This window comes from Protopterus annectens, chromosome 3.part0, assembly GCF_019279795.1.
Source record: "Protopterus annectens isolate FY-2018-M chromosome 3.part0, PAN1.0, whole genome shotgun sequence".
In the NCBI taxonomy this organism is placed as follows: Eukaryota; Metazoa; Chordata; order Ceratodontiformes; family Protopteridae; genus Protopterus; species Protopterus annectens.
In genome coordinates, this window is record NC_056731.1 from 1940897462 (window position 1) to 1940923097 (window position 25636).

The 25636-nt window shown below is 42.6% G+C and overlaps 1 protein-coding gene across 1 annotated transcript in view; it reads right to left on the reverse strand.

The window, feature by feature from the left end:
* Positions 1 to 25636, reverse strand: part of SMARCC1 (SWI/SNF related, matrix associated, actin dependent regulator of chromatin subfamily c member 1) — a 1897600-nt gene that overhangs the window by 1761632 nt on the left and 110332 nt on the right. The window contains exon 3 of the mRNA XM_044066067.1: positions 25447 to 25459. Within this exon, the coding sequence (XP_043922002.1) occupies positions 25447 to 25459 (13 nt within the window). The remainder of the gene's footprint in view (positions 1 to 25446; positions 25460 to 25636) is intronic.

The following is a 25636-nucleotide window of genomic DNA, read 5'->3' on the forward strand; positions in this document are numbered from 1 at the left end:
GTCTGACTTAACTGGTGCAGGGGGTAAAGAATCAGGAGACAAACTGGATTCAGAGAAAAATCATCAACAATATCTAGTACAGGGGGAATAGCAAGGGGCCTGTGCTGAGGCAGTAAAAGAAAATCTCTGAGCCTTTTCTTGGATTCAGAATAATCCTGTCTCTCCCAATGGAAATGTTCCCTCATGGTGTGCAGGGTATCCCCAAAAGAATAATCCTCAGGAGGAAAGGTTGAAGGGATAGATTCTTCAGCATCAGAATCCTCATAGGGAGGAAGAGAATATCCCTGTTCTGAAGAGGAATCAGAAGAAATAGAAACCTGGTCAGAGGAATCCCAGTCAGTATCTTGCCTAGGCCTTTTATCAGGAGGGGGATGGGACCCCCCGATCAGAGTAATTAGGTCCTCGGCCATTTTAAGCATCTGTTTCTTTGGCATGGATGACTGTCCAGGTGAATGCTGTACTTGTTTCTTTGTCTTAATAGGTGTTTTAGACTTGTCTTGGTTGCTGAAGTAGTCCTGATAGTAAGCTATGTAGGTCTGAAAACACCCTCAGAAGCCGATGCCTGCTCAGCGGCTCCGGACACATCTGAGGGAATAGTCTCCGTAGGCCCAATACCTTGAGTTTCCAGAGGCCTAGTTGTCTCCACGTGGGAGTCGGAGGCGGCTTGTGGCTCTGAGGTAGTGGGTGTCAGGGGCTGCGAAAGCACATCACTGAGAACCGGCGACTGTCCTAGAAGAGGCTTCGTTGTCAGTTTTGGACCTCGGATGCCTGTCCTTTTCTTTGTCCTTGCGCTTTTTATGAATTCCGGTCGTTGGTTGTTCCAACGGCATTATATAATTAAACCTTCGACCAAAGTAATGTAAAGCAAAATCGAACCGATGCTTAATAGTGCGTTGGTTGAATCTAGCCCAAAACCGACAACTAGCAACGTCGTGGTCGGGGCTTAGGCAAGGAATACAGTAAGAGTGAAAATCCTTATGAGGCATTTGCTTCCCACAAGAAATACAATTGTTAACTTTTACTGACATCGGTCTGGAGCAAGAAAACTTTTCCCCAACGGGGTACTTAGCTTTATTGAAGACTTTGGTTCTGAAATTCAGTTTCGAAAATCTCAGGAGTCGGCCGACCGGCACTTGCGAACTGCTTTTGCTTCGGGCTCCGCGCGACAAGAAAGACTGAAGAAAATGGCATTGGCTGCATCTTTTATACCCCTGGTGCACTGATGTCAGGGAAGAGGCGATAGCAACCGATGCCGGACCAGGACTTTGGAATTCAGGCCGACTGCGGGTAGCCTGCCAGCAGGATAACCCAAGTGTAATGACTGCAACAGTGAAACACGATGAACATCCCCACCAACACCACAGCTGCCTGGATTATAACCACTCAAAAATCCTCTTGCCCTTATTCTGGGAATGCCAGAGGACCTGACAGTCATCAAACACAGAGGCAAACAGCACACTGGAGTGATTATACTGTGGTGCCTCTTCTGATTTCCAGGACTGGTTTACCACCAACCAGTCTGGGCTGCCCTTAATTGATCTTATTTACAACGGGAAGGGACCCTACATATTTCAGTAAACTCTTAGTTAACCAGTACCCATGGGGATTGGTAGATACTGGATACCTATAGTTTCTGGTTGCTTGAAAGTTGCTACTAAACATAGGCCTGACTAATACTGTAACCTACAGTATTTGTTTGGTTTGACTTGTTCTCAAGTTGAGGAGAGAGGAATTTCTCATCTTCCTTTTTAAAACTCTAAAAATGTAAGGTACGCTTCTGTGTGTGTGTGTGGGGGGGGGGGGTTCTGGTTGCTTGAGTTCCAGTTAACTAAGAGTTTACTGTATTCTGATGATATTCATCAACAACTGCCCTTACCTCAGAAGTGGACGGCCAGTGTGAATTCATATACTGGCACTTTGGAGAGAACTAAAGAATTATCTACTAATTGGGTGCAGTTCAACACCTGTATGAGAGTAAATGGCGATACGCATCTGCTTTTAACAAGCAAAATGGGAGACATTGAAAATTATGGAAACAAGGTGTGAAACAAACATAATCCTCTACACCTGGCCGACATTAATGAAGTGGTTTCAGAGGCTGGTCAGTTTGACTTAACAGTCAGCTCTGTGGCATAGAAGGATAAAGCCCAAACTGTGACTGCATTTGTTTAATGACCCAGGCACCAGTGAAGCTGCATATGGAGGGTGGGAGTGAAAGGCTGTCACTTGCTTAACCATCCTTTGAGGAGTGAAGGTAGCCTAGTCTACTACACTATTAACGCTACGGAAGCTCAGAGGAACAGTAGGCAACATCAAGAGACATGGATGTGCATACGTCAAGTTATCAGTGCACAACGTTCCTGGGATATGTTTGTGAGAGTGAATGAGCATGCATCACCTCATCAGTACTGTAGTAAGCCAATATCAAGCTACTGTGAGTGACTTGGGTTTAAGACCAAGTACAAAACCCTGATGACCACTTGATGACGAGAACAGCCTTACAAGACTATCTGCAAATATATAGAGCTGAGTATATTATTCTGTATTATAGAGCTAAATTGTTGCTTAGATATCTGTTGTCTGACTGTTCTACAAATATACAGAGATCTCGACTAGACCAATAAGTGCACAATTTCACATGAAACTTCCTAGCGGAACAGATTTATTGCGATTTAGTAAAAATACAAACTGGATGTTAAGCGCTTTCACTCTAAAAATTTTAGGATTTGATTGCATAACAGATACACTTTATGTCCTTGGCATATTAGTATTATAGTACTTTATTTATTTTATATAATTAATTCTTACACACATGTTTTATTATCATTTTTTATTATTTTATTGTCATGTAATTTATTATGAATAACATTCATTCAGTAGAATACGAAGAAGTTATGAAATGTAGTTGTATTTCTTTAAGGAAGGAGCAACAGTCAATGTATTTTTTGCCGCCAATTTCTGTATTTAAATAATGTTTTTATCAATGAAAGGATGTTCTGATGAAGCTCTATGTTACGAATGAAAGCGCTTAACATCCAGTTTGTATTTTTACTAAAATCGCAATAAATCTGTTCCACTAGGAAGTTTCATGTGAAATTGTACACTTAATGGTCAAGTTGAGGTTTCCGTTTGATTTTCGTTTGGAATTGGTTGTCGCTCATTTTCGATTCAAATATACAGAGATCAGTACATATTTTTGGGTTTTATAATTTGCACTGTGATTCCTCACATCTCTGTTGAAACCGTCTTCCCCACCCCCACCCCTCATTTTCTGCCTTGTCTTCAGCTGATATAACTGGTTTTTATAGCGTGTGTGTTGTTTAAACTCAAGGTTCCCTTAATTTGACCTGTTAATAACAGCCTGCATTTAAATTAGAACCTGTGTGCTGAGAACAGCCTTACAAGACTTATCTGCAAATATATAGAGCTGAGTATATTTTTCTGTATTATAGAGCTAAATTGTTGCTTAGATATCTGTTGTCTGACTGTTCTACAAATATACAGAGATCAGTATATATTTTTTAGGTTTTATAATTTGCACTGTGATTCCTCACATCTCTGCTGAAACTGTCTTCCCCACCCCCCTCCCTGTTCTTGATTGTAGTTTAAATTTGGTGGCTTTTGCAGTGCCCGCCCCACTGTAGATTTGATCTAAGACACTCCCCCAGTCCCATCTCTTCACCGCATTCTACCTAATGAACCCTTTCTACACTTGCTTTTAGTCCTTTTTAATTTAATTACATTTTTTCAAACTGTGTGTGGACTAATATTGCTACATACTCAAGTGTGCCAGCTTGCACTGCATGTGAATTGTTTTTACTACTGTTTTTGCTACTTTTCTGGAAAAAAAAATTGTAAGCCTGTTTCCTACCTTTCCTGTAATTAGTGTTCCAGATACAGATTTGCTGTATCCAGGACTGTTTGTTCTTCTGAGCCCCCCAAGCCTTTCTGTGTTGGAGGGAAGCCTTCTAGCTTATCAGTGGTAGTAGTAAGCATTAGGTAACCTGTCTACCATATAAGGAGTGGTTCTGGCCCAGAATTTGTAGTTATTGGCCGTTTGGGTGGTCTTCCATCTCTCTCAACTTTCTGATTTGAAGGCCTGCATTTGCACTTGTTTCTGTCCTGTAACTCCTGGGCCCATCTCATTTGCTCACTCAAAAAAAAAAAAAATGTCATCTGCTTTTACTGTATTTGTGTTTCTTCCTACTTTATTTTGCTTTTGCGTCATATTAATAGTACTCAGTTGTATTTATTACTGCTTGGTGTAACTCATTCTAAGACTTTTAGTTTAAGCACTTGGTCTTCAGACCAGTTGTTTTACATTAAGAAGGTTTGTGGTCTGCACTGTAGTGGCAGAACAGGTAGCTTACATCCTTCTAAGTTGGGAACTGCTGATTGAGGGCTCAGTGTCTGTTATTCCAAAAGTGTATTAATTCTGGTTTAAGCACTTGGGCTTCAGGCCAGTTATTTTTCATTAAGAGGGTTCGTGGTCTGCACTCTTGTGGGAGGACAGGCAGGACTCTGCCCTTCTGAGCTGGGAATTTCTGGTTAAAGAGTGCCTGCATATTTGAACTGCTTCTTACTGAAATTGGTAAACCTTGTTTGCTGTAGCATAGACTAGATCCAGGCCTGCTGAATCTAGCTTTGTTTGTATAACTTGAGCACTAATCCAGGCATTCTTTAAAGTATTCAATTGTATTTATTACTCTTGGTAGTAACTTGATTAAAGTGTAGCTATCATTCTAAGTCTTTTGGATTAAGCACTTGGGCTTCAGACCAGATGTTTTACATTAGGAAGGTTTGTGGCCCGCACTGTGGTGGCAGGACAGGTAGCTTACATCCTTCTAAGTTGGGAATTGCTGACTGAGGGCTCAGTGTCTGTTATTCTAAAAGTGTATTAGTTCTGGTTTAAGCACTTGGGCTTCAGGCCAGTTATTTTACATTAAGAAGGTTCGTGGTCTGCACTCTTGTGGGAGGAGAGGCTGGACTCTGCCCTTCTGAGCTGGGCATTTCTGGTTAAAGGCTAATAGTGCCTGCATATCTGAACTGTTTCTTACTGAAATTGGTACACCTTGTTTGCTGTAGCATAGACTAGATCAAGGCCTGCTGAATCTAGCTTTGTTCGTATGCTTGTTGTTTGTTTGCTTGTTATTTCCCTGAAACGTTAATTCCACCTAAAATGCGGCTTTTCAGCGCTTCTGTGGATCCCTAGTGATATCTGCATAGCTTACTGTACTTATTTCCTTGTTTCACTTGAAAGAAAGTTACTGTTTGTAGTTTTTGCATTTAAGTTACCTGTAACACATAGCATTTAAGTTACCTGGCACTTGCTCACTAAAGCAATTATACAAGTCAGCACTAAAAAAGTAAAAGCACTACACCCTCACAAACTCCCATTGAGTACCTTGTTCCCCATTGGCCCTTTTTTTCAATTATAAAGGAATTCCCAATACTATTCTAGCATGTCCATAGGTCAGTTGTCAATCTCCTCTCTGGTCCAGCTTGTGAATCTGTGAATCTTGAGGCAATGTTACAACTGCCTCATGTACACAGACAACCCTCTCCTCCTCCCAACAAATTCCAACACATGTAAGAGATGCAACCATATAGCCAAACTGGAGGCTAAGCTCTCTCAACTCAGTACTGGCGTAACCAGTCAGGAGGAGAAGGAAACCACACTCACTACAATTCCAGTCTCACATAGACCTACCAGGACAGCAAACCAAACACATAAACACACAAAAACATACTTGAAGGCTCTAAATAAAAATCTGCCTAAGCAGCAGAGACCTCCAAAGCAGACACCCAAGCAACAGCTACCCCAAAACAAAACACGTGCAACACATAGCTCACAAAGCCAGTGTGCCGAACAGTCACAGCCCTTAAGGCTAAACAACACAACTGATACACTTGTAATAGGTGACTATCGTTAGGCACACTGATGTCCCGCTCACCAGGCTGAACAAGAAGGTCACGGTGAGCTGCCTGTCGGGTGCTAGGATCCGCCACATAACACAAGCACTCAGGTCACTCCAAGGCAAGTACAAATATGACTCAGTCATTGTCCATGCTGGCGTGAATGACCTGAAACGTACCTCCCTGGACTACATGAAAAGAGACCTAGAGGAGCTCTCTGAGCATGTGTAGCCCAGGCCGGTATGACCCTGACCTTGAGTAGCATCTTACCCTCACCAAGAATGATACCACAATATGAAGACAAGATGATCAATTTCAACAATTGGCTTAAGTATTGGTGTCATTCAAAGGGGATCCAGTGCCCGTCAGCCTGGGATGACATGCTCGACAAGCCACGATGCTTCGCTAGGGACGGCTTGCACCTGTCACCCCTGGGCTTTCGGATATTGGCAAGGGCTCTTGCTACCCCCATAGTGCCTTTTTTAGGCAAGGTTCAAAAGACAAACCCACCTCCATAGGTATCACACGGGATAAGAAATAAGAGTAATGCTACTCAACGCCATAAGTCTAAACCTCAAGATGCACGCACTCGAAACTCTCCTTAGAATGGAGAACATCGATATCTGTGCAGTAACAGAAACCTGGTTCAAGGCTCCCGAGAGCACCCCAGCACTACCAGGTTATACCTCATACCATGCTTTTCGGCCCCAAAACTTGGACCGAACCACAAAAGGAGGGGCAGTATCAATATTCGTCAAAGATACCCACACCTCCAGGTATGGTGTCACAGCATGAAGCATCACAGACTATCCATGTGCAACAGTGGGTAAAACTGCCTTCCAGTTTATAGCCTGCTACAGACCACCCTCCCAAACCCAGGAACCCCACTCGGCCTTCCTGAGAACCGTGGAAAATATGATGGTCTCTCCAAACACCATTATATTGGGTGACTTAAACTACCCAAACATAGACTGGGAGCATTACTCTAGCTCCAACACCCTAGCCCAAAGGTTCCTAGAATTTATAAACTCAAATGCTATGGAACAACTTGTTACCACTCCCACAAGAGGGGAAAACATACTGGACCTGATCATCACCAACATGGGGACTCTCTGCTCCAGACCAGAAGTGCATCCCTCACTGGTAAGATCAGACCATAAACTAATCTCACTGGATATTCACATCCCGACCCCACCCCCTGCCCAGAAAACCACAGTGAAAATCTTCTCTAAAGCAAATTTCACACTCCTCAAAACAGAGGTGGAATCCTTCAAAGCCCCTGGGCCTGTGGAAAATACGGCCCAGACCACAGAATCCTTTATAAACGCATTCTATGAACACCTTCAGGAATGCATGGATCATGCAATCCTAAATAAAACCAAGACCCAATCCTCCAAAGGCAGACGTCCTGTATGGTGGACCCCAGCCATAAACAAACTACACAATAGAAGGAGGAAGCTACTACATGATGGAGCAAAATCCCAAAAAGGGAAGGCATCTCTGATCAGTATTAGCAAAAAACTACGGGCAATCATAAAATCGTCTAAGGCCAGCTTCGAGAGAAAAATTGCACAGGACACTAAGGATAATCACAAGGCTTTCTTTAGTTATGTTAGGAACCTGGGTGGGAATTCCCAGATATGCTCAGAATTAGTCCAAAATGACAAAAAATACACCGAACCCACAGACATTGCCAACATCCTAGCTGACAGGTTCAGCGCAAACTTCTCCTCCCCCCTCCCCACCAAAAGGGCAAATATCTATCCCAGCAAATGTGCTGCCCCCCTGACATCTCAGATGCTCAGGTAAGAGCTGCCCTCTCCAAAGCAAAAAACACAGCATCAATGCGTCCTACATGAACTCCAAGAAGAGCTAAACCCAAACATAAAACTACTGTTCAATCTCAGCCTTACTACAGGAGATGTACCCAAAGAGTGGCGTACAGCAACAGTGGTCCCTCTCCACAAAGGTGGTGCCTCAACGGATCCTGCAAACTATCGCCCCATAAGCCTGACTAGCTTGGTCTGCAAAGCTATGGAAAGGATCATCATGGACCTCATAAATAAAGATATTGGGGACTTACAGACACAGGATCCTACCCAGTTCGGCTTTGTTAAGGGCAGATCCTGCCTCTTAAACCTGGTCGATTTCTTTGTAACAGTCACCAGGGCCACTGACGAGGGGAAGGTGGTCCACACAGCCTACCTGGACCTCGCAAAAGCCTTCGATACAATACCCCACTCAGGCATTATAGATAAGCTCACCAGCTTAAATATAAACCCCTATGTCACTAGAAGGGTTGCAAACTGGCTCAAGGACAGAACCCACATGGTTAGAATTGCTGGAGCCATGTCAGACTCCAAACCAGTTACAAGTGGCGTCCCACAAGGCTCAGTCCTGGGACCTTTCTTGTTCGGTATATATTTCTCGGAGGTACAGGCCAACACGGAAGGACTGTGGCTGACCAAGTTCGCAGAGGACTTCAAACTAGGCGCCATAATAGACTCTCCAGCCGACACAAGCATCCTCCAAAAGGGCCTCATAGAAACAGACAACTGGTGCCAGAGCCATGGCCTCAAGCTAAACGCCAAAAAGTGTATAGTCATCCCCTTTGGCAAAAACAAAGTGCCCACAAATTACCACATAGGTGGTAATCCATTAAGTACAGAAGAAGTAATTAGGGACCTGGGGACCCAAGTTGATAGCAATCTCTCGTGGCCAAAGTGGTTAGAAAAACATTTTATATAGCCCACCTAATCATGAAGGGATTCACATCTAGATCAGGGGAGGTCATCGTGCCTCTTTACTCATCCATCAGGCCCATAAATGAGTACAATGCCCCTTTTGGGATGTACCTTACCAGACACCTGCAGCAACTGGAAAGACCCCAAAAGTACCTCACCAAGAGGATCAAAGGGCTCAAACAGATGCCATATGCTGCCCGGTTAAAGAAACTCCAGCTCTAGTCAGTGGCATACCGCCTGCTCAGAGGCGATCTGTGCCTGACGTATAAAGCCATGTCCAACCCGGAATTAATGGACATGCTGCACCTCAGAAAATCCAAATCCCATCGAGCTACGCGCTCGAGAGACTTGAACCTCAGCACTGAAATAAACAGGACATGTTCACTCTGGAATAAAATCCCAGTCCAGGTTAGGCAGAGTCCCTCATTGAGTCTCTTCAAGATGAATCTTGATGAGTGGATGGGAAATCGTAGGTTTACCCCAGGTATCACTTCCGTGTCACTGTTAGACAGAGGCACAGTATACTAACCTCGAAAAAGGGCATAGCAAAATTAATTTAAAATGGGTGGCGAAAGCCACACACACTCTGGCTAGGCTTATAAATGCCCTAGGGCAGATAGCCTAGTATGAACCTATGAACCTATGACAGCCTTATGCAAGCATTTCTTTTCTTAAGAGGACCAAGTAGCTTGGATGAGTCACAGGAGGGTTTAAAGTTGGCCGAGAGAAGAGATAAAAAACATGAAAATCATTACCATAGGAGGAACAGTGTGTGAATAGGGTATCTGTCAGAACATGCGTCAGCAATGGTTTATGTCAAGGTATTTTCCAGTCTGAAAGTACAGTACAGTTGTGTAGATGTTTGAATGACCATTGCTACAGTAAACTTGGCTATTACATGTTTGGCAGGATATAACCCACAACAGCCAGCCAGCTTACAAATCTTCAGGGCACCTTCCACACACACAAACCATACACACTCAAGCTGAGCTAACCTAACTAAAAATCACAGATTTCAGCACCAAGCACTTCTCAGCTTTTATGACAACAGAGAAAGAGGTTCAGCCCTGAGGTAACTAAACACACACACAAGCATAACCAAAATACAAAAAGGGGGATAGAAACGGAATGATCACTGCTGCTGCAGCCACTTACATCTGTTATGTTAAGTTTACATACACAACTGTATTATGTTCATTACACTGATCACTCCTGCAGCAGCCTTCGCTATATGGGCAGACTACTCTAGCATACTACATTTGGGAAGTGAAAGTGGAAGGGTCCAGGAGACCATGGAGAATGGTCTAAGCAAAGCCTGATCTACATATAGAGAAGTAATAAAGCTTGAATGTTCTTTGCAAAAGTATGCAACAAGGATCAAGTTGCTAATTCCATAATACTTCTAGAATCCAACTCTTTCCAAAAGGCCACAGATGAAGCCAAGACCCTGGTAAGGGTGGGCCTCGACCCTGCCTGGAATATTTCTGCTGTGGACCACATAAAAAGGCAATAGCCTCAGACAACCATCTGTAAAGTCTGTTTTGATACAGGTTGTCCATTCTTACCTTCACAAGAAATGTATAACTGATCTGTGGATCTGAAGTATTTTGCTCTAACAAGATAGTACAGGATTTTCCTGTGGACATACAAGATATGGAGTACCCTCTCTCCTTCATTTTAAGTTTCAAAAAGAGAACACAGAGATAGGTGGCTTAAAATAAACTCTGATATGACCTTCTGACCTTCAGCATTAAAGAATTAGGTCTCAAAGAAAACCTGTCTCTGTGGAAAATGAAATGAGTTCGTTTCACCACATAGCTTGCAATTTAAGATACTCTTCTTGCAGAGATCAGATTAATCAATAAAATAGTTTTCTATGTTAAGAACGTCAAATCAGCCAGATGAGCTGGTTCAAACAGAGCAAGTGTTAGCTCCTGTAACACAAAAATAAGATCCCAAGGAGGAGCCACTTGTTTTCTTGGAGGCGTCTTACACAAAACCCCTTTTAAAAACACTGACATGAGAATGTCTTGAAAGGGAGGATGGCCTAATGGTTAAGGTGCTTGCCTTCAAGCACAAGGTGCAGGGTTTGAGTCTCACAAGGGATAATTGGCTAGGCTTAAAATGGCTCTCAAGGGCAGTTAGCTTAGTACGAACCTATGAGAGAGAAGGATCCATGGGCAGACATACTGAAATGGTCAATAAATGAACCCTGATGGAGAAGTAAAAAGCCAAAGCACAGTACCTCATTCAAATACTGTAAAACTAGAGAAACCCTAGCCCCAAATGGGTGCTGGTTATGTTCTCAGCACCAAACAGAAAATCTTGTCCATTTGCTAATATACAACTTTCTAATAGCAGGCTTTCTTGCCTCCATTAGTACTTGCTGCAAGTCCTCAGTAAACAGCTGCCTAAAGGGAATAAAAACTTATCACACAAGACAGTTTTAGCTGATTGGGGTTGGGGTGCATCAAACCCTGTTCTTGTGCTAGTAAATCCATTCTGAAAGAAAGCATGTGGTAAGTGCCCTTGGCCATTTCCAAATTAAAAAAGAACCACTATTACCTGAGCTAGAACAAAGTCACCACAATGATATTGGGGGATTCCTCGCAAATCTACACAAGTACTGGATAGCAGTGGAAAAGATGGAAAAGCATATACAACATTTCTATCCAAGGAAAAGGAAATGCATCTGTCTTTCAAGCTTTCTTGCACAGAGTCCAGGAGCATAATTTTTCCAGTTGACTGTTGAGAAAGGAGGCAAAGTCATCCACTTGAAAACTCCCCACAGATGGATCAAATCTTGGAAGACCCCAGGATTTATCTCCCTGTTGTTAGAGTCTGCCTTTGCACTGCCCAGATTGTCTGCCACACAATTTTGCTGTGATGGGATGTAGTATGCTTGTAGAGAGAGACTGTGCTGTGAAGCTACACCTCAAGCTAAAATGACTATTTTGCAAAAGGGGGTAAGACCTTGTTTTCCCCGGTATACCACATGACTGTGGGATTGTCTGTCAGAACTTAAAGGTCCAGGGGACCAAAGATGATTCAGAGTGTTGAGTGCCTTGATCAGAGCAAGCATCTCTTTCATATTTATGTGCCTGCCTCTGTCCTTGGTGTCCCAAAACACCTTGCACTTTTATCCCTCCTGAAACTGCTCCAAAAGTGAAGTCCAAGGCATCTGTGGTGGCTGACTGCTTTGGAGCAGAAAGGGAAAGCAGACACCTGGATTTACGGATATTTGCTGTTTCCACCATGTGATTTCTCTTCAAATACCAGTTCTGGGGTTTGTCAGAAAATATAAACTGGTGCTGGCACCAAAGTGACTTCAGATGCCACAGTATATTCCTCAGGCGGAGTCCTGTGAGGGTATCATGACAATCCTAGAAGCCATGGAACCCCAAATCCTGATATATTCCCTCACAGTGATCAAAGTCCGAGTGGAAACTCTATAAAATACATCTAGGTATAAATTTTTTCCTGTGGAAGAAAAGCTCTTAACTGAAGTGTTTAGATGACATCCCAAGAGTACAATCATGTGTTTGTGAGTCAAGACAAACTGACAGTTGTCCTGGAAACTCAGCTTGTGTAAAAGATCTCTCACTGAAGAGAGAGATTCCTGACGTTTTGATAAAGACTCTGCAAAGATAAGAAATTCATCTAAAATATGGAAAAATGTGAATACTGTGCAGCTTGCAATGAGCTATAAAGTACCATAAATGCAGATGTTAGAGTGTATTCACTGTTGCAGTCATCACATTTGGGTTATCTGCCTGCAGGTAGCCCTCAGCTAGCCTGAATACCAGTGTCTTGGATTCCTACGTCGGATGCTGTCTCTTCTTCCATGACGTCAGGTCAGCAGGGGTATAAAACATGCAGCAGACGCCATTACATCAGTTTTTCTTGCCCCAGATGTCAAGTTCCCCCACAATGGGAAGCAATTATATGCTATGGTACACCTCCAACAAAAAGCAAATACACCAGAAAGCTTAAATATACCAAACAAGAAAAAAAGGTAGAGCCAAGAGAAGTCAGGGGGCTGGAGGGAGGGTAACCAGGACTGCAACAGTGAACACACTCGAACATCTACATTTATTGTAAGTGTACACAACTGTACTATGTTCTTCATATTTCAGTGTTGCAGTCATCACATTTGGGTTGATTCCCAAAGTTAAGGAAGGGAGGAGGAAGTAAGAGAGCATTAGGGCCAGCAAAACTGCAGTGGCAAACCCAGCTCTGGATTTAGAAAAAAGAGGCATGTGGTAATGCTTGGTGAAGGTATGTATTGAGCTCCAAGTAGCAGCTTCTAGGATATTCCTGGTAGGGACTCCTCTGAGAAAAAGCTGCAGAGGTAGATGCAGCCCTGATAGAATGTGATCTTATCCCCTGTAGGGTAGGCTTTCCATGGGGCTTGTAGCAGAAATAAGATGCAATGGGCTATCCATTTGGAAATGGTTTGCTTTGAAATGACTTTCCCCTCTGACCCTGCAGCAAAGACAACTAGCAGCTGTTCAGATTTTCTGAAAGACTTAGTCCTGTCCAAATAGAATCTAAGTTGTCTGTGCACGTCCAGAGAGTGCAGTATTCGTTCTCCTTTGTTTTGTTGATTAGGAAAGAAAGTAGGGAAATGAATGGACTGATTAAGGGCCACACTAGATACCACCTTGGGCATAAAGGAAGGATTGGTCCCAGGGAAAACCCTGTCTGCATGGAAGATAATGAAGGGTTCCACTGCCATGAGGGCCTGCAATTCAGACACTCTTCTTACTTAAGTGATCGCTAGAAGGAATGCTATTTTCCAAGAAAGGAATTTCAACTTTGCTGTTGCAGCTGGCTGAAAAGGAAGGAGAGCAAGCTTTTCCAATACAAAGTTAAAGTCCCAGGCTGAAGTAGGGGCTCTCCAGGGGGGGGGGAATTGTTTTAGCAGAGGGTGAGAGAAGAGGGGTGGCTCAGTATTATTATCAGCTGAAATGGCAGAGGCATGAATTTTAATTGACGAGAAGGATAGGCCCTTATGGAACATTTCTGTTAAGTTATGAAGAATATGAGGTAAGCTGGGCACCACTGTGTCCATCCCCAGAGTCTGGCTCCAGGAGCAGTATCTTTTCCACTTTTCAGCATAAGATGTTCTAGTACTAGGCCTCCTGGCCTCCAGAATGACATCCAGCACCTGCTTACTGAGGGATGCTATTGGGGAGTTCAAGGAATAAGCCAGGCTGCAAGGTTCATGGTTTGAGGCTGAGGGTCCAGAATCTGGCCCTCCTGCTGGGACAGCAAGGAAGGGGTCTGAGGCAGGTACCATGGTTCCAGCAGTGTCATACTGCGCAAGAGGGGGTACCAGTGCTGGCGTGGCCAGTCTGGTGCAATCAGTATTGTCCTTGGCTTGTCCTGTTTGATCTTTAGCAGAACCTTTGAGAGGAGGCGCAGAGGGGGAAGGCATAAACAGAGAGGCTTTCCCAGGTAAAGGACAGGGCATCCACTTTCCAAGCTTGAGTGTGGGGAGTCCTTGTGCAGAATTTCTCCAATTGGTAGTTCTGAGGGGAGGCGAAGAGGTCTATCTCTGGAGTCCCCCATTTGTTCCTCAAAAGGCTGAATATTTTTGGTTCCAGTTTCCATTCGTGTGGGTCCATGAGATTTCTGCTCAAGTCGTCTGCCAGTGAATTTAGCTTGCCTGGCAGGAATTGAGCTTGTAGGTGCACTTGGAAGCTCAAGGCTGTGTTCCACAGCGCCATGGCTAGTCTGTGGAGAGGGTACAAATAGGTTCCCCCCTGCTGGCTTATGTACCACATAACTGTGTTGTCCGTCTTTATCAATAGCTGTCCTGGAAGAATGCAGTCTTTGAAGGCTGTCAAGGATTTCTGTACAGCTAACATTTTTTGGTTGATATGCAGGTGCATCCGTCTCGGGTTCCAATTGCCCAGAATGCACTGCCCTGCCGAGTGAGCCCTCCATGCATAGTCTGAGGAGTCTGTTGTTAGGGTTTGGGCAGCAGGGGGTAGAGTGAAAGGGAGCCCCTTGTTGTGGTAGCAGGCCTCTGTCCACCAAAGGAACTCTGTCTTTATACAAGGAATGATAGGAATCATTGATTCCAGGTCCTGAGAATGTTGACACCATAAGCTTTTTAGCTACCATTGTAGTTTCCCTCATATGCAGTCTTGCATATGGAATTAGTAGCATCCAAGAGGCCATGAACCCCAGGGCTTGCAGAATTTTCGATGCAGATAGCTGGGTCTTGTGGCCAATAGTTCGAAGTAGGTTGTCAGATAAAACTTGTTTCTCTGGAGTGAGGAAAGCCATCTGGGAAGTTGTGTTCAAGCTTGCTCCCGGGAATACAAATTTGTTGGCAGGGTACCAGGCGCAATTTCTTTTTGTTTATGGTGTAAACCAAAGAGGTTAGAAGTTTTTTTACAAATGCCAGATGTTGTAATAGCAAGTCCTGGCTTTTTGCCTGAATCAGACAATCATCCAAGTAAAGGTATATTTGAATATTTCTCTGCCTGCAAAGTGCAATGGCTGGAGCTAGACACTTTGTGAATACCCTGGGCGCAGTAGGTAAGCCAAAGGGAAGTGCAGAGAACTGACAGTGCATGGAGCCTGCCCTGAAGCGTAGGTATTTCCTGCAAGATTCCCTTATTGGATTGTGCAAGTAAGCTTCCTTTAACTCTAAAGGTTGCCAACCAGGCATCTTTGCCTAGCATAGGAAGCAGCTGATGAAGTGTTAGCATCTTGAATTTTGGGATTACCAGAAAGGTGTTCAGAATAGAGAGGTCCAGGATAGGACCCCAGGAGCTGTCTTTTCTGGGTACCAGGAAAAGTCTTTAGTAAAAATCTTGTCCCCTTTGTTCTGCTGGGACAGGCTGAATAGCCCTGATACTTAGAAGAGAGAAAACCTGCTGTCGGGCCTCTAACCACTGATTTGGGGGTAGGTCTGGCCAACCATTTGAGGTTGGTAGGGAGTGGAAGTGGAATCTGTATCCTTGGGAAACTATATTCAAAACCCATTTGTCCTGGGTAATGAGTTCCTAGTTATCTGCATGCAAGGCGAGCTTTCCTCCTAAGGGAGGAGGCAGTTGAGCAGGACTTGGGAGGGTTAAGGTTAAGTCACTGTGTAATTTTTCCATAGGGGGAGGTTTACTGCTCCCTGCTTTGGAAGTGGGAGCCCCCACTGCTTAGACCTGTGCTCAGTCTGAGACTGTAACCGAAGTGGGTCTGCTGTTCCTGGGTTTGGACTGAGAGGGCCTGGAAGAGACTGGAAAGGACCAGTTCTTAGAAGGCCAATGTCTACTGAATCTGGGAGGCTGTACTTGTAGGAAATCTTTAACAGTTTGCATAGATTTAGCTTTTTCCTCCATCCTTTTAAGAACAACTTCTGCTTTGTTGCCAAACGCACAGTCTTGGTTTAAGGGAGCATCCAGTAATTTAGCTTTAACATGATATGGCAAGCTTTGCTCCTTAAGCCAAGCATGCCTTCTAAGTACAGACCCAGTGACAGCAGCCCTACAAGATGCTTCTAGAGTCAAAACCACACTGCAAAGTATGTTTACCAACTTGTTCAGCAGAATGCATTAAAATCTTGCAATTCTTTGTGTTCAGCACAGTCGGGAATCAACATCATTTTCTGTTCAAGTAGTACCATAACATGCTGCTGGTACTTTAACATATGAAACTGGCAATTTAAAGCCCTAATGGCCAAAGTGGTAGAAGTGTATACTTTCTTATCCCACCTGTCCAAGGCTCTAGAATCTCTGTCAGAAGGGGTAGGATTTTTGGCAGCAGTAGCCTTAATGCCTTTTGGTCCTTGGGAAATGGTCTCTGGATCCACAGTAGGATTCTTGAAAAGGAACTTGTGAGGGTCATGTACTCTAATACCGGTCAGGTTTTCTGGGAGCTGGAGGTAAAGTGTCTGGGGAAAGGCTTAATTTCCAAGAAAGTATCATCTACAGTGTCCAGAACAGGAGGGACAGCTAAAGGCCTGTGTTGAGGAAGGAGTAAAAATTCCCTAAGCCTCTTTTTGAAATCAGAGTAATCCTGGCTTTCCCAGTGGAAATACTCCCTAATAGTATGCAAGGTTTCACCAAAAGAAAAATCTGCTGGAGGAGAAGCAGAGGGAATGGAGTCCTCTGCATCAGAATCCTCATAGGTAGACAAGGGCAAATCCTGGTAATCAGAAGGAACAGAAGAATAAGATTCCTGATCAGAAGAATCAGAAGGAAAATCAGTTCTAGGTCTCTTTAATTAGGGGAAGCCACCCTTCACCCTCCAAGTAATAAGGTCTTCAGCCATTCTAAGCAATTGTTTTTAGGCATATGGGCCTGAGCATGCGGTTTGGACGTCAGTTTTCTAGGCGTGGAGCGAGTTTTAGGCCTAGATGAAGAAGACGGCGTTGGTTTAACATGCAAATCTGTAGGCCTGAATACACCCTCAGAAGCCGGTGCCTGCACAGCGGCTTCGGACCCATCCTAGGTAGAGACATACGCAGGTTCCAAAGTCGAAGAAGCATCTCGCGGCATACCAGACTCCGACTGGGTCTCAGTAGAGGCCTGAAGTGGCAGGTAGCAGGGGCTGGCAACTAGCTTAACGGAAGTGTTGTCTGCAGTTTTGGACCTATGCACCCTGTCTCTGTCTTTATCTTTACATTTTTTCGGAAGATCGGTAGTCGGATGGCTTAACAAAGCCATTTCGGAGTACTGATACAGGAGTACCAAAATAATTTGCTGCAAAAACAGCCCGACGACTAATAGTTCAGGGATTGAACAAAGCACAAAACCAACAGCGAGGTAAGTCATGGTCTGGGCCTAAGCAAGGAATGCAGTACGAATGAAAATCTTTGAGGTATTTGCTTTCCACAGGTAAGACAATTGTGAACTTTTACTGACATCGGATGGAGCAATAAAAAGAATCCCCAACGGGGTACTTATCTTTCTATGAAGACTTTGGTCTTGAAACTCGAAAATGAAAATTTCAGGAGTCTGCCGACCGTCACTTGCAAACTGCTTCTGCTTCGGGCACCGCACGGCAAGAAAGACTGATGTAATGGCGTCGGCTGCATGTTTTATACCCAAGACGACCTGACTGTCATGGAAGAAGAGACAGCATCCGATGCAGGAATCCAAGACTCTGGTATTCAGACTGGCTGAGGGCTACCTGCAGGCAGATAACCCAAATGTGATGACTGCAACAGTGAAACACGAAGAACATCTGGAACTAGACACTGCAAACACACTTGGTGCAGTGGACAGTCCAAAGGGTAAGGTGCAAAGAACTGAACGAGATCCAGACACACAAAACCTTAAGAAATGTCTGAAGGCAGGATGAGAATGATGATATGATGTGCATCTTAAGTCTAGTGTCACCAGGAAACTTAGAGAGAGGAAGAAGAGGTTAACAGGTTGTGAAGTGACATTTTAAATTTGGGCACCATCACAAACAGGTTTAAGAAAGAAAGATCAACCCAGAACTAGTCTCCAAGCATTTTCTTTCTATTGCACTAAAACATCCTTGAATAAAAACCCTTCTTAACCTGGGAGGGAACAACCAGTTCCATCACTACTTTGGACAGCATGTGATGAACTGGAGGAAACACAGTCTTACCTGCAGGATTCGGAATGACCACCTGAAGAGGAGGAAATTCCTCCCACTGCAATTTGATCTTGATAAATGATTTCAAGAACCCATCTATCTGAATCTATATGTAGTCAAAATTCAGACTTTCTGGAAGAAAAAAAGAGCCAGGGTGGGAGGGAGTCACAACGTCTCTTGAATAGTCAGACTTGGAGTGTCCTTTCTTTGGGAGGGTCAAAGCATCTTTTTGGAACTCACTCACCATTTCTTCTTAACCATCTGTCAAGACTGTGTTTTTCTATCTTTGCTTACGGGAAAAGTCCAACTGGGTAATGCCTATTTTCAGTGCAAGCCAGGGAAGGGGGGGGCACCATTTGTTTACATTGCATTACACTTGGTTCCAATTAAACACAAAGTAGATACAATTTCTATTTACATTTATACACATACAGTAGTTGCATTTATGCATTAAGATCTTACAGAGATGGACATTAATAAAAGAAAGCCCATGTGCAACTTAGGAAATTGTGCAGGCAGCAGTTATGTATATAAATTGTTTTGTCACTTTAGTGAGGGGTTGAGAGTATTTTGTTTAAGGAGAGTATCATACAGTGAGCACAAAATTTTAACCTGGTGATGAGGATGTGCAGGACCAGGATTGATTAACATGTTGTTTAAGAAGTGGTTTAGAACTACCGAGTTTGTCTGAGAGTCATTTGTGTGAAGATAGTATTCCAGAGTTTGGCAACATACTGAGAAGTACAGTTGGTCTCCTGCAAAATTTGGACTTACTTGTGAGTAGTAAGACTTTGTTAGAGGTCCCTTGCAGGACAGTAGGGCAGTAATACGTTTTAGTGCAGGGCATTTATCTGACGAAGTTAGTGTGCTATATTTCGTTATGAAAATGTTAGGTAGTTGTCCAGTTCAAGTCAGTTTAATTGTTTTAAGCTATGACAATGGTAGGTCCTAAGAGGGAGACTGGTGGCAAATTTAGCTACTTTATTGTAGCAGGAGGTGAGTTTCTCTGATTACTTAAGTTTGTTAGGATAAGAGTGGCGTACAAGAGCTGGCAGTAAGAAGTTAGTGGCTAGAGGGGTTTTTTTTGCAGCATCTGTAAGGAATCCACTGATCCTACAAAGGCAGCCTAGTTTCTGCTGTGCAGACTTAATGGCATGCAGTATACACTGGTCATATTTGAGAATGTCATCTATTATAACACCTAGAAGTCTAGCATGACTTAGTTTCAAGGACAGTGATATTTGCTGACTTTATGATAAAAGGCTGCTTTTGATTTTGGCAGCTTTTGAGGGAAAACGCATTAACTTGGTTTTCTTGGGACTGAGTAGGTGGTTTGATTCTTTGGGTCAGGTTTATACTGAGAAAACTGATTTTTGGGAAATGTCTTAAGAGCTTATTGTTGAGGCTGACATATTAAATGCCAACTCATCAGCATACTGAACTAAACTAGCATGGAGAGTGGAGGTGTGAAGGTTATTAATAAAATACATTTAATAGGACAGGACCCAGGATAGAGTCCCGAGGGACACCTATTGTAACTGGTTGAAAGGGTGAATAGGTTTGTTGCCTTCCAGACAGTTAACTAAGTAACCATGACAAGGAGTTTTGTGAAAGTCCTACGGAGACAGTCGAGTAGTTGCTGGCGCAAGACCGTATCAAATGCCTTTGGCAAGTCTAAGACTTGTACAGTAGACACAAGCAGACCATTGTTTGTATGGTGGTTTATTACACTGGTAAAATGTAGTAGAGCAGTTAGTGGTGCTGTACTGGTACCTAAAGCCATGTTGCTTTTATTAATTAGTATGGGCACAGGGAATGCTATAACTTCTGCGGCCATTTTTATGTGGTCTGATGGTAGCTGGTCTACAGCTACGAGAGGTAGTTTTTAGTTTAAGAAGCAACTTCATTATGAGGGACATTGGTACTAGACTAAAATTGAAAAGCTGTGGTTGGTTTTGGTTGGACAAGGGCAGAGACAGGGGGACAGATGTATTAGTGTCTAACAGAGATAAGGTTGCCTGCATAAAGTAGGAACTGAACTGTGTGTGGATACAGTCTATCACATTGCTTTTGGAGAGGGAGTGGTGGTAGTGCTGCCAAGGTGGAATAGTTTACTTAGTTATAACTAAAAATGTTCTCAGTTATTTGGATATTGTCATGCAAGTAATTATAGTAGGTTTGCTTGTCCTGTTTGACATGGAGTTTTGCAAGGTTTCCAAGATGTCTAAATTGTTGGAAGGAAATTTGAGCTGTATTTTTATACCAACTTTTCCATGTTTTATCTATTTATTATGACAGTTTTTTTTTCTTTTGTTAGCCATGGTGAGGGGGGTTGGACTTCACTTTTATTACATACTGGTGCTAAATTTATAACATATATTCTTACAGATCTTAAATAAAAAAAGTGTTCTACAGCAGTATCTAATGGCACTGTTCTAACTATATTCCAGCTGTATTGTTTTACTGTTTCATTGAAAATATCTTAGCTGAAATTGGTTTTATTTCATACTTGGTTATAGGTCATTTCTTTATCTAGGTTATAGCGAGTTCTAACGGCATATGTTGGTATTTGGTCACTTGTGCCATCTGCAAGACAGCCTACATTTGTCAGGTTTGTCTGGTTTGTTTGTAAGGATCTAGTCTAATGCTGAGTGTCCCCCTGAAGTTTTATTCATTCTAATGGGCGTGGTTATTAACCGTTTAAAGTTGTACAAGTTTATGGATTTAGTGGAGGTAGTGGAATTTGTGAGTTTCCAATCTATATTCAGGTCTCCAAGTATTACTGTTTCATGGTTAATTTGTTGGGATATCCAAATAATATTTTCAGCAGTATCAATGTTTTTCACTGGTGTTATATAAATTGCTACTAAACTTATAGTTTTTCTATTGCTGATTTTTAGAAGTGTTGATAGACATTCAGCATTATTAAATTTGGTCATTTCCTGTTGGAGTAAGGTGATGGTTATGGAATGTTTAATATAGGATTACTATACCACCTGCACACTTGTTTTGTCTGTCATGCCCGAGTACATCATACTCTTTTTTTGTGTGGGGGGGTTCCCCTATCCTTGATTTGTTTTTGTTTTTTTTTTTACCCAGGTTTCGGTAGCTATGACTACAAAGGAGTGTATGTGGCAAGGTAGGCATGTATGTCATGGATTTTACTGCACATACTTCTTAGTTTCATATTTAGTAAGGAAGTTTGGGGTCTGTTTTTTTGTTAAGAGGTATTAAGGGACTGGGTTTATTTCGGGGTTAGAAATGATGTTTTATGAACAGTGGGACCCTGGGTTTGGGTGAATATCTCTACTAATTATTAAATGGATATTTTACAGACGGAAGTGTGTGGATGACTATATTTTGGTCTTGGTTTGGTATTTGATTGTAAATGTGGCTACTTAGTTTTAAGTTATTTAAAAATAAATCAGATGTGGTTTGTAAAGTTATGGTGCTATGGAGAAAGACAGGCTGGGTAGAAGTTGATATCCTTTGTGAGGATTGGCTCAAGTCATATGTATATGAAGGAGGTGGATTTAATAACTGGTGATAAAGTTTATTCGAGTTAGGAGGTATAGTAGAAAAATCCGGAGTTACTGCCATCTTATTTAACTTGGGTTTTATTTTTGCTGTAAATTAGGATTAGAAAATGTCAGGAGGGTACTGGTTTGGTTATAAAAATGTAATGCAATATTTATAGGGGTCAGGAGTAAGGCAATTTGAGAGAAAGTCTTGGGTGATGAACTAGAGTGGATGTTACTATTGGGAGTAATTCTACTGACTGATTTTTTTTTCTATAGGGAACCACTGGTATTGGTTTGTGGGATATGTGGGTGGTGTTATAAAAGTAGAGTTAAATCAGATGAGTGAGAATTTGGGGTAGGGTAGGGAAGCAAAGTAAGCCTGAGCGTTAGCAAGGGCAAATGAAGCAGGTTGAAAACTTGTCAGACAGACAAAAACAACCAACTAGTAACCAAAGTTAAATAGCTACAGATCTGCTGAGAGAGATAAGTAAAAGGAGCAAAGCAGTTTAAAAAGTTTAAAACGTGTCTGTGCCAGCAGATAAACTCTTTAGTTTGTTGCTCTTAGCCCAATATCAGCTTAACCTGATTAATAGTGATAGAACAGTAAAAACTGCACTTGATTGTTGAACAACTGTGCAATGGTAAGGAGGATTCTATGGACTCTGAATTGCGAAGTCCAAAGGCACCCCCTCTGCAAAGATTAGTAAAACAATGAGAAAGAGTAAGCCAAAATGAAGGACTGCAGCTGAGGAAAATACTAGCTCAGAACTGAAAGTGGTTACACAAATATCTGGGGCAAAGGAAAATTTAACTTGGAGACAGTGAACTGTGAAAAACAAACAATCAATGGAACGTATTTGAAGGAGAAAAGTACCAATGGGACTGCTGCTGTCTAAGAAAATGGAGCTATTAAACTGAACAAAGTTCTTTGTTTTAGGCTACCAAAATATTTCCAATTTACATAAATACCGCCTACAAACTGGCGTTCAAACTGCAGACTTCAGTGATACATGCGTACCTATTTGCTTGCAAGGACACTTCTACAGAAAAATAAAAACACACATTTCTAACAACATAAATAGTGGGCTCAGAGGTGAAAGTGGTTTAATAAGCATCTCTGGCAAGGAGAAATAAGAATAGAAGGGAGACCAAAGGTGACTTCTTTGAAAGCATGTAGTTTCACTGCAGAAAGACAGGGGGATATAATGGGAGAAGCAAGTGTAGAAGAAGTGAAGAAAATAATAGAAACATATATTGTGAGTAAAAGCAAATGTCAGTGTCTTTTAGGAAGTAGAGTGTAAAAGCTGACCAGCAGAATGTCTGTAGAAGGTTTACAGACTGTAAGGCTACTGCTTATAAACTAGGGCACAGAAGCACTCGTCTTCAGACTAGTCACTACGTAGGCTAAAATACACACATTAGAGACTGGCTGCCTAACACAAAGCACAAGGGCAGAGGTGGTAAAACGTTTGTCCAAAATTAATGATGGGTTTACTGAGTGGACTCCAACTGCCTTTTGGGCGACTCTGCTGCGTGTCTGCTTTGGGGATGTTTCCAATGAAACCTTTAACTCCCTTGCATCCTGCTAGAGAGAGACCAAAACTGGATGAGGATTTGGAGACTCCCTTAGGAAATTTTGAAAAAGGAGGGATGAAAAACCTTAGATTCCCTGGACCAACACACACACCCTTTCATAACACTTTTTGATCACCTCTGCAGCAGAGGGGTGAAAAGCCAACTCTCTACCCAAAGGGGAATTTAGAAATCTCAAATTTTATCATCGGAGAGATTCCGAGAATACAATCACGCAAACCTCCACAAAACAGTAGGCCATAGCCCTGGTGCAAACAATTAGTGACCCCTGCAATAGAAGAAACAAATTTATTTACAGCAAATTTTTCCTCAAGTACAGATAAACATTCTTCACACTTTTACAATTAGTTAGAACAAACTGCCAAGTCTCTTGATAGTCTATTAAAATGAAAACTTCTAGATTAAAAATAAGTAAATTTAGAAAAAAAATTTTTAAGAACGTTATCTGGAAAAGTTTTCCCCTAAAGGGAACTTATCTGCTCAGCAAAGGAGAAGCATGAGATACCCATCAATTCTCAAAAGCATGCAAAGGAGTGCTCTCATCAAAGCTGGGGGAGCTCTGAAGGGCTTAACCCTCAAACACACAATTTTAGGCAGCTCAACTCAAGTTGCCAAATGGTTTGAGTGCACGTTAAATGCAGTGAAGCTCTGGAAGCTGGCTGGCAATTATATCCTTGGCAGTATACAACCCATATAGCTAAGGTTACTGCAGCAGTGATCAATATAATGATCATCTCCCTTTACCAAGGATTCTAAGTTGCAAGCTCTTAATGTTGCAGTACATGCACATGTCAAGGCTGCTTATCAACAGACACTAATCACTAGATTATGCCACTGCATCAAGGTCCACTTCTTTTTCTCCCGTTTTAGTTCTCACATTTAGTGAAAGTTTCAAATCCTATAGGACATGGGTCCCTCTGACCTTAAAGCGCTGCAGTTTCCCCATCATCCATAAATGTTGCTTTAGTGCAACAAGCAAAATCATTACAGTATAGGTAGACACTGCTGCTTGTTTGCTCCTCAGGTAGAAATAAAAGGTTGCCAACTGTGGAAGAAGTGGAAATTTGTCCGATGACCTCTCTCTTTCCAAAAGCCATCAAAGGAGCACATACAGTACAAACTTTATCTGAACCATCTCAATGGAAAATAAAAAAAATGCATGAGGTAATCCAGTGTCTTAAGATAATGTGTAGGAACCAAAGGACTGCTCCCCAACCTGTCTACAGCCATACCTTCCTTATCAGGAGACACAGTACCTGAAATACAGAGACCTCTGCTCATATAGCACAGTCTGATCAGTGTTAAAAGATCCCGTTCAACTTTCTTGCACATAAACCCAGAATGTCCAGATCATGACAAGCTGCACTGACTGCATTCAGCTGCATCATCAAAGAAGGGAGCACCAGGAAGACACCTGTTGAGAATGTTTGGCCACCTGACGTCTTACCTACAGAAAAAAGCTCCCATGAAGGTCTGTTCCCTCCATCCCCTGCAGCCTAAACAAAACATAAAACGTGTCTTTTGGATGTGAAGGTGCAGAAAGGAACCCTTCATCCTCTTCCTTAAAGGCTTGAGGGGAGGGGTCAACTAAGTTAGACAAGTGCCTGGTCCTTTTCCTTGGACTATCCAGAATCTCCTCTATACTGGAGGAAGAAAATAAAGACAACTGAACCGAAGCTGTAGTTCACAGAACTGGTTGCAAAGGAGTCAAGGACAGCACCTCCAGGAAAGACTTTGTACAGACAGACTGGTGCTTTACCAGAGTTCAATGAGTTGGAGAGGCTGAGTCAATGCCAGAGGATACAATAAAGGGTTCAAGGGTGGCAAGGCTTGTATTGAAACACAAGTGCCCATTTTAAAGCTCAAAGGCACAGTCTAAAGGCAGTACAAAACCAATCTAGGCCATTACAAAAACAGCCAATTCCAGAAGCAGTGCAGACAACTTCAGAGGATTTAACACGGAGAAATGGAAGCTCATCAGATGGCAATCTGACCCTCACATGGAGAGTCCACTGAAATCACTAGCCAATAAACTATTACATCATACCTACCTTCACACCTCTCAAAGGCTTAACTGGAGGGATAAAACTTACCTGCTTGTAAGCTCTGTGGAACAGACAAAAACAGCAACAGACCACAAGACAGAAAGACCTTCAGGCTAGAGACAGAAATCTGCACAGACTCGTAAGCTAGGGTAAATAGTGAAAAAAATAGACCCGGCTGCTAAACTTAACACCTTTGCAGAAGGAGAAGTAAGCTGTAGGGAATCCCTCATCTTAGTCC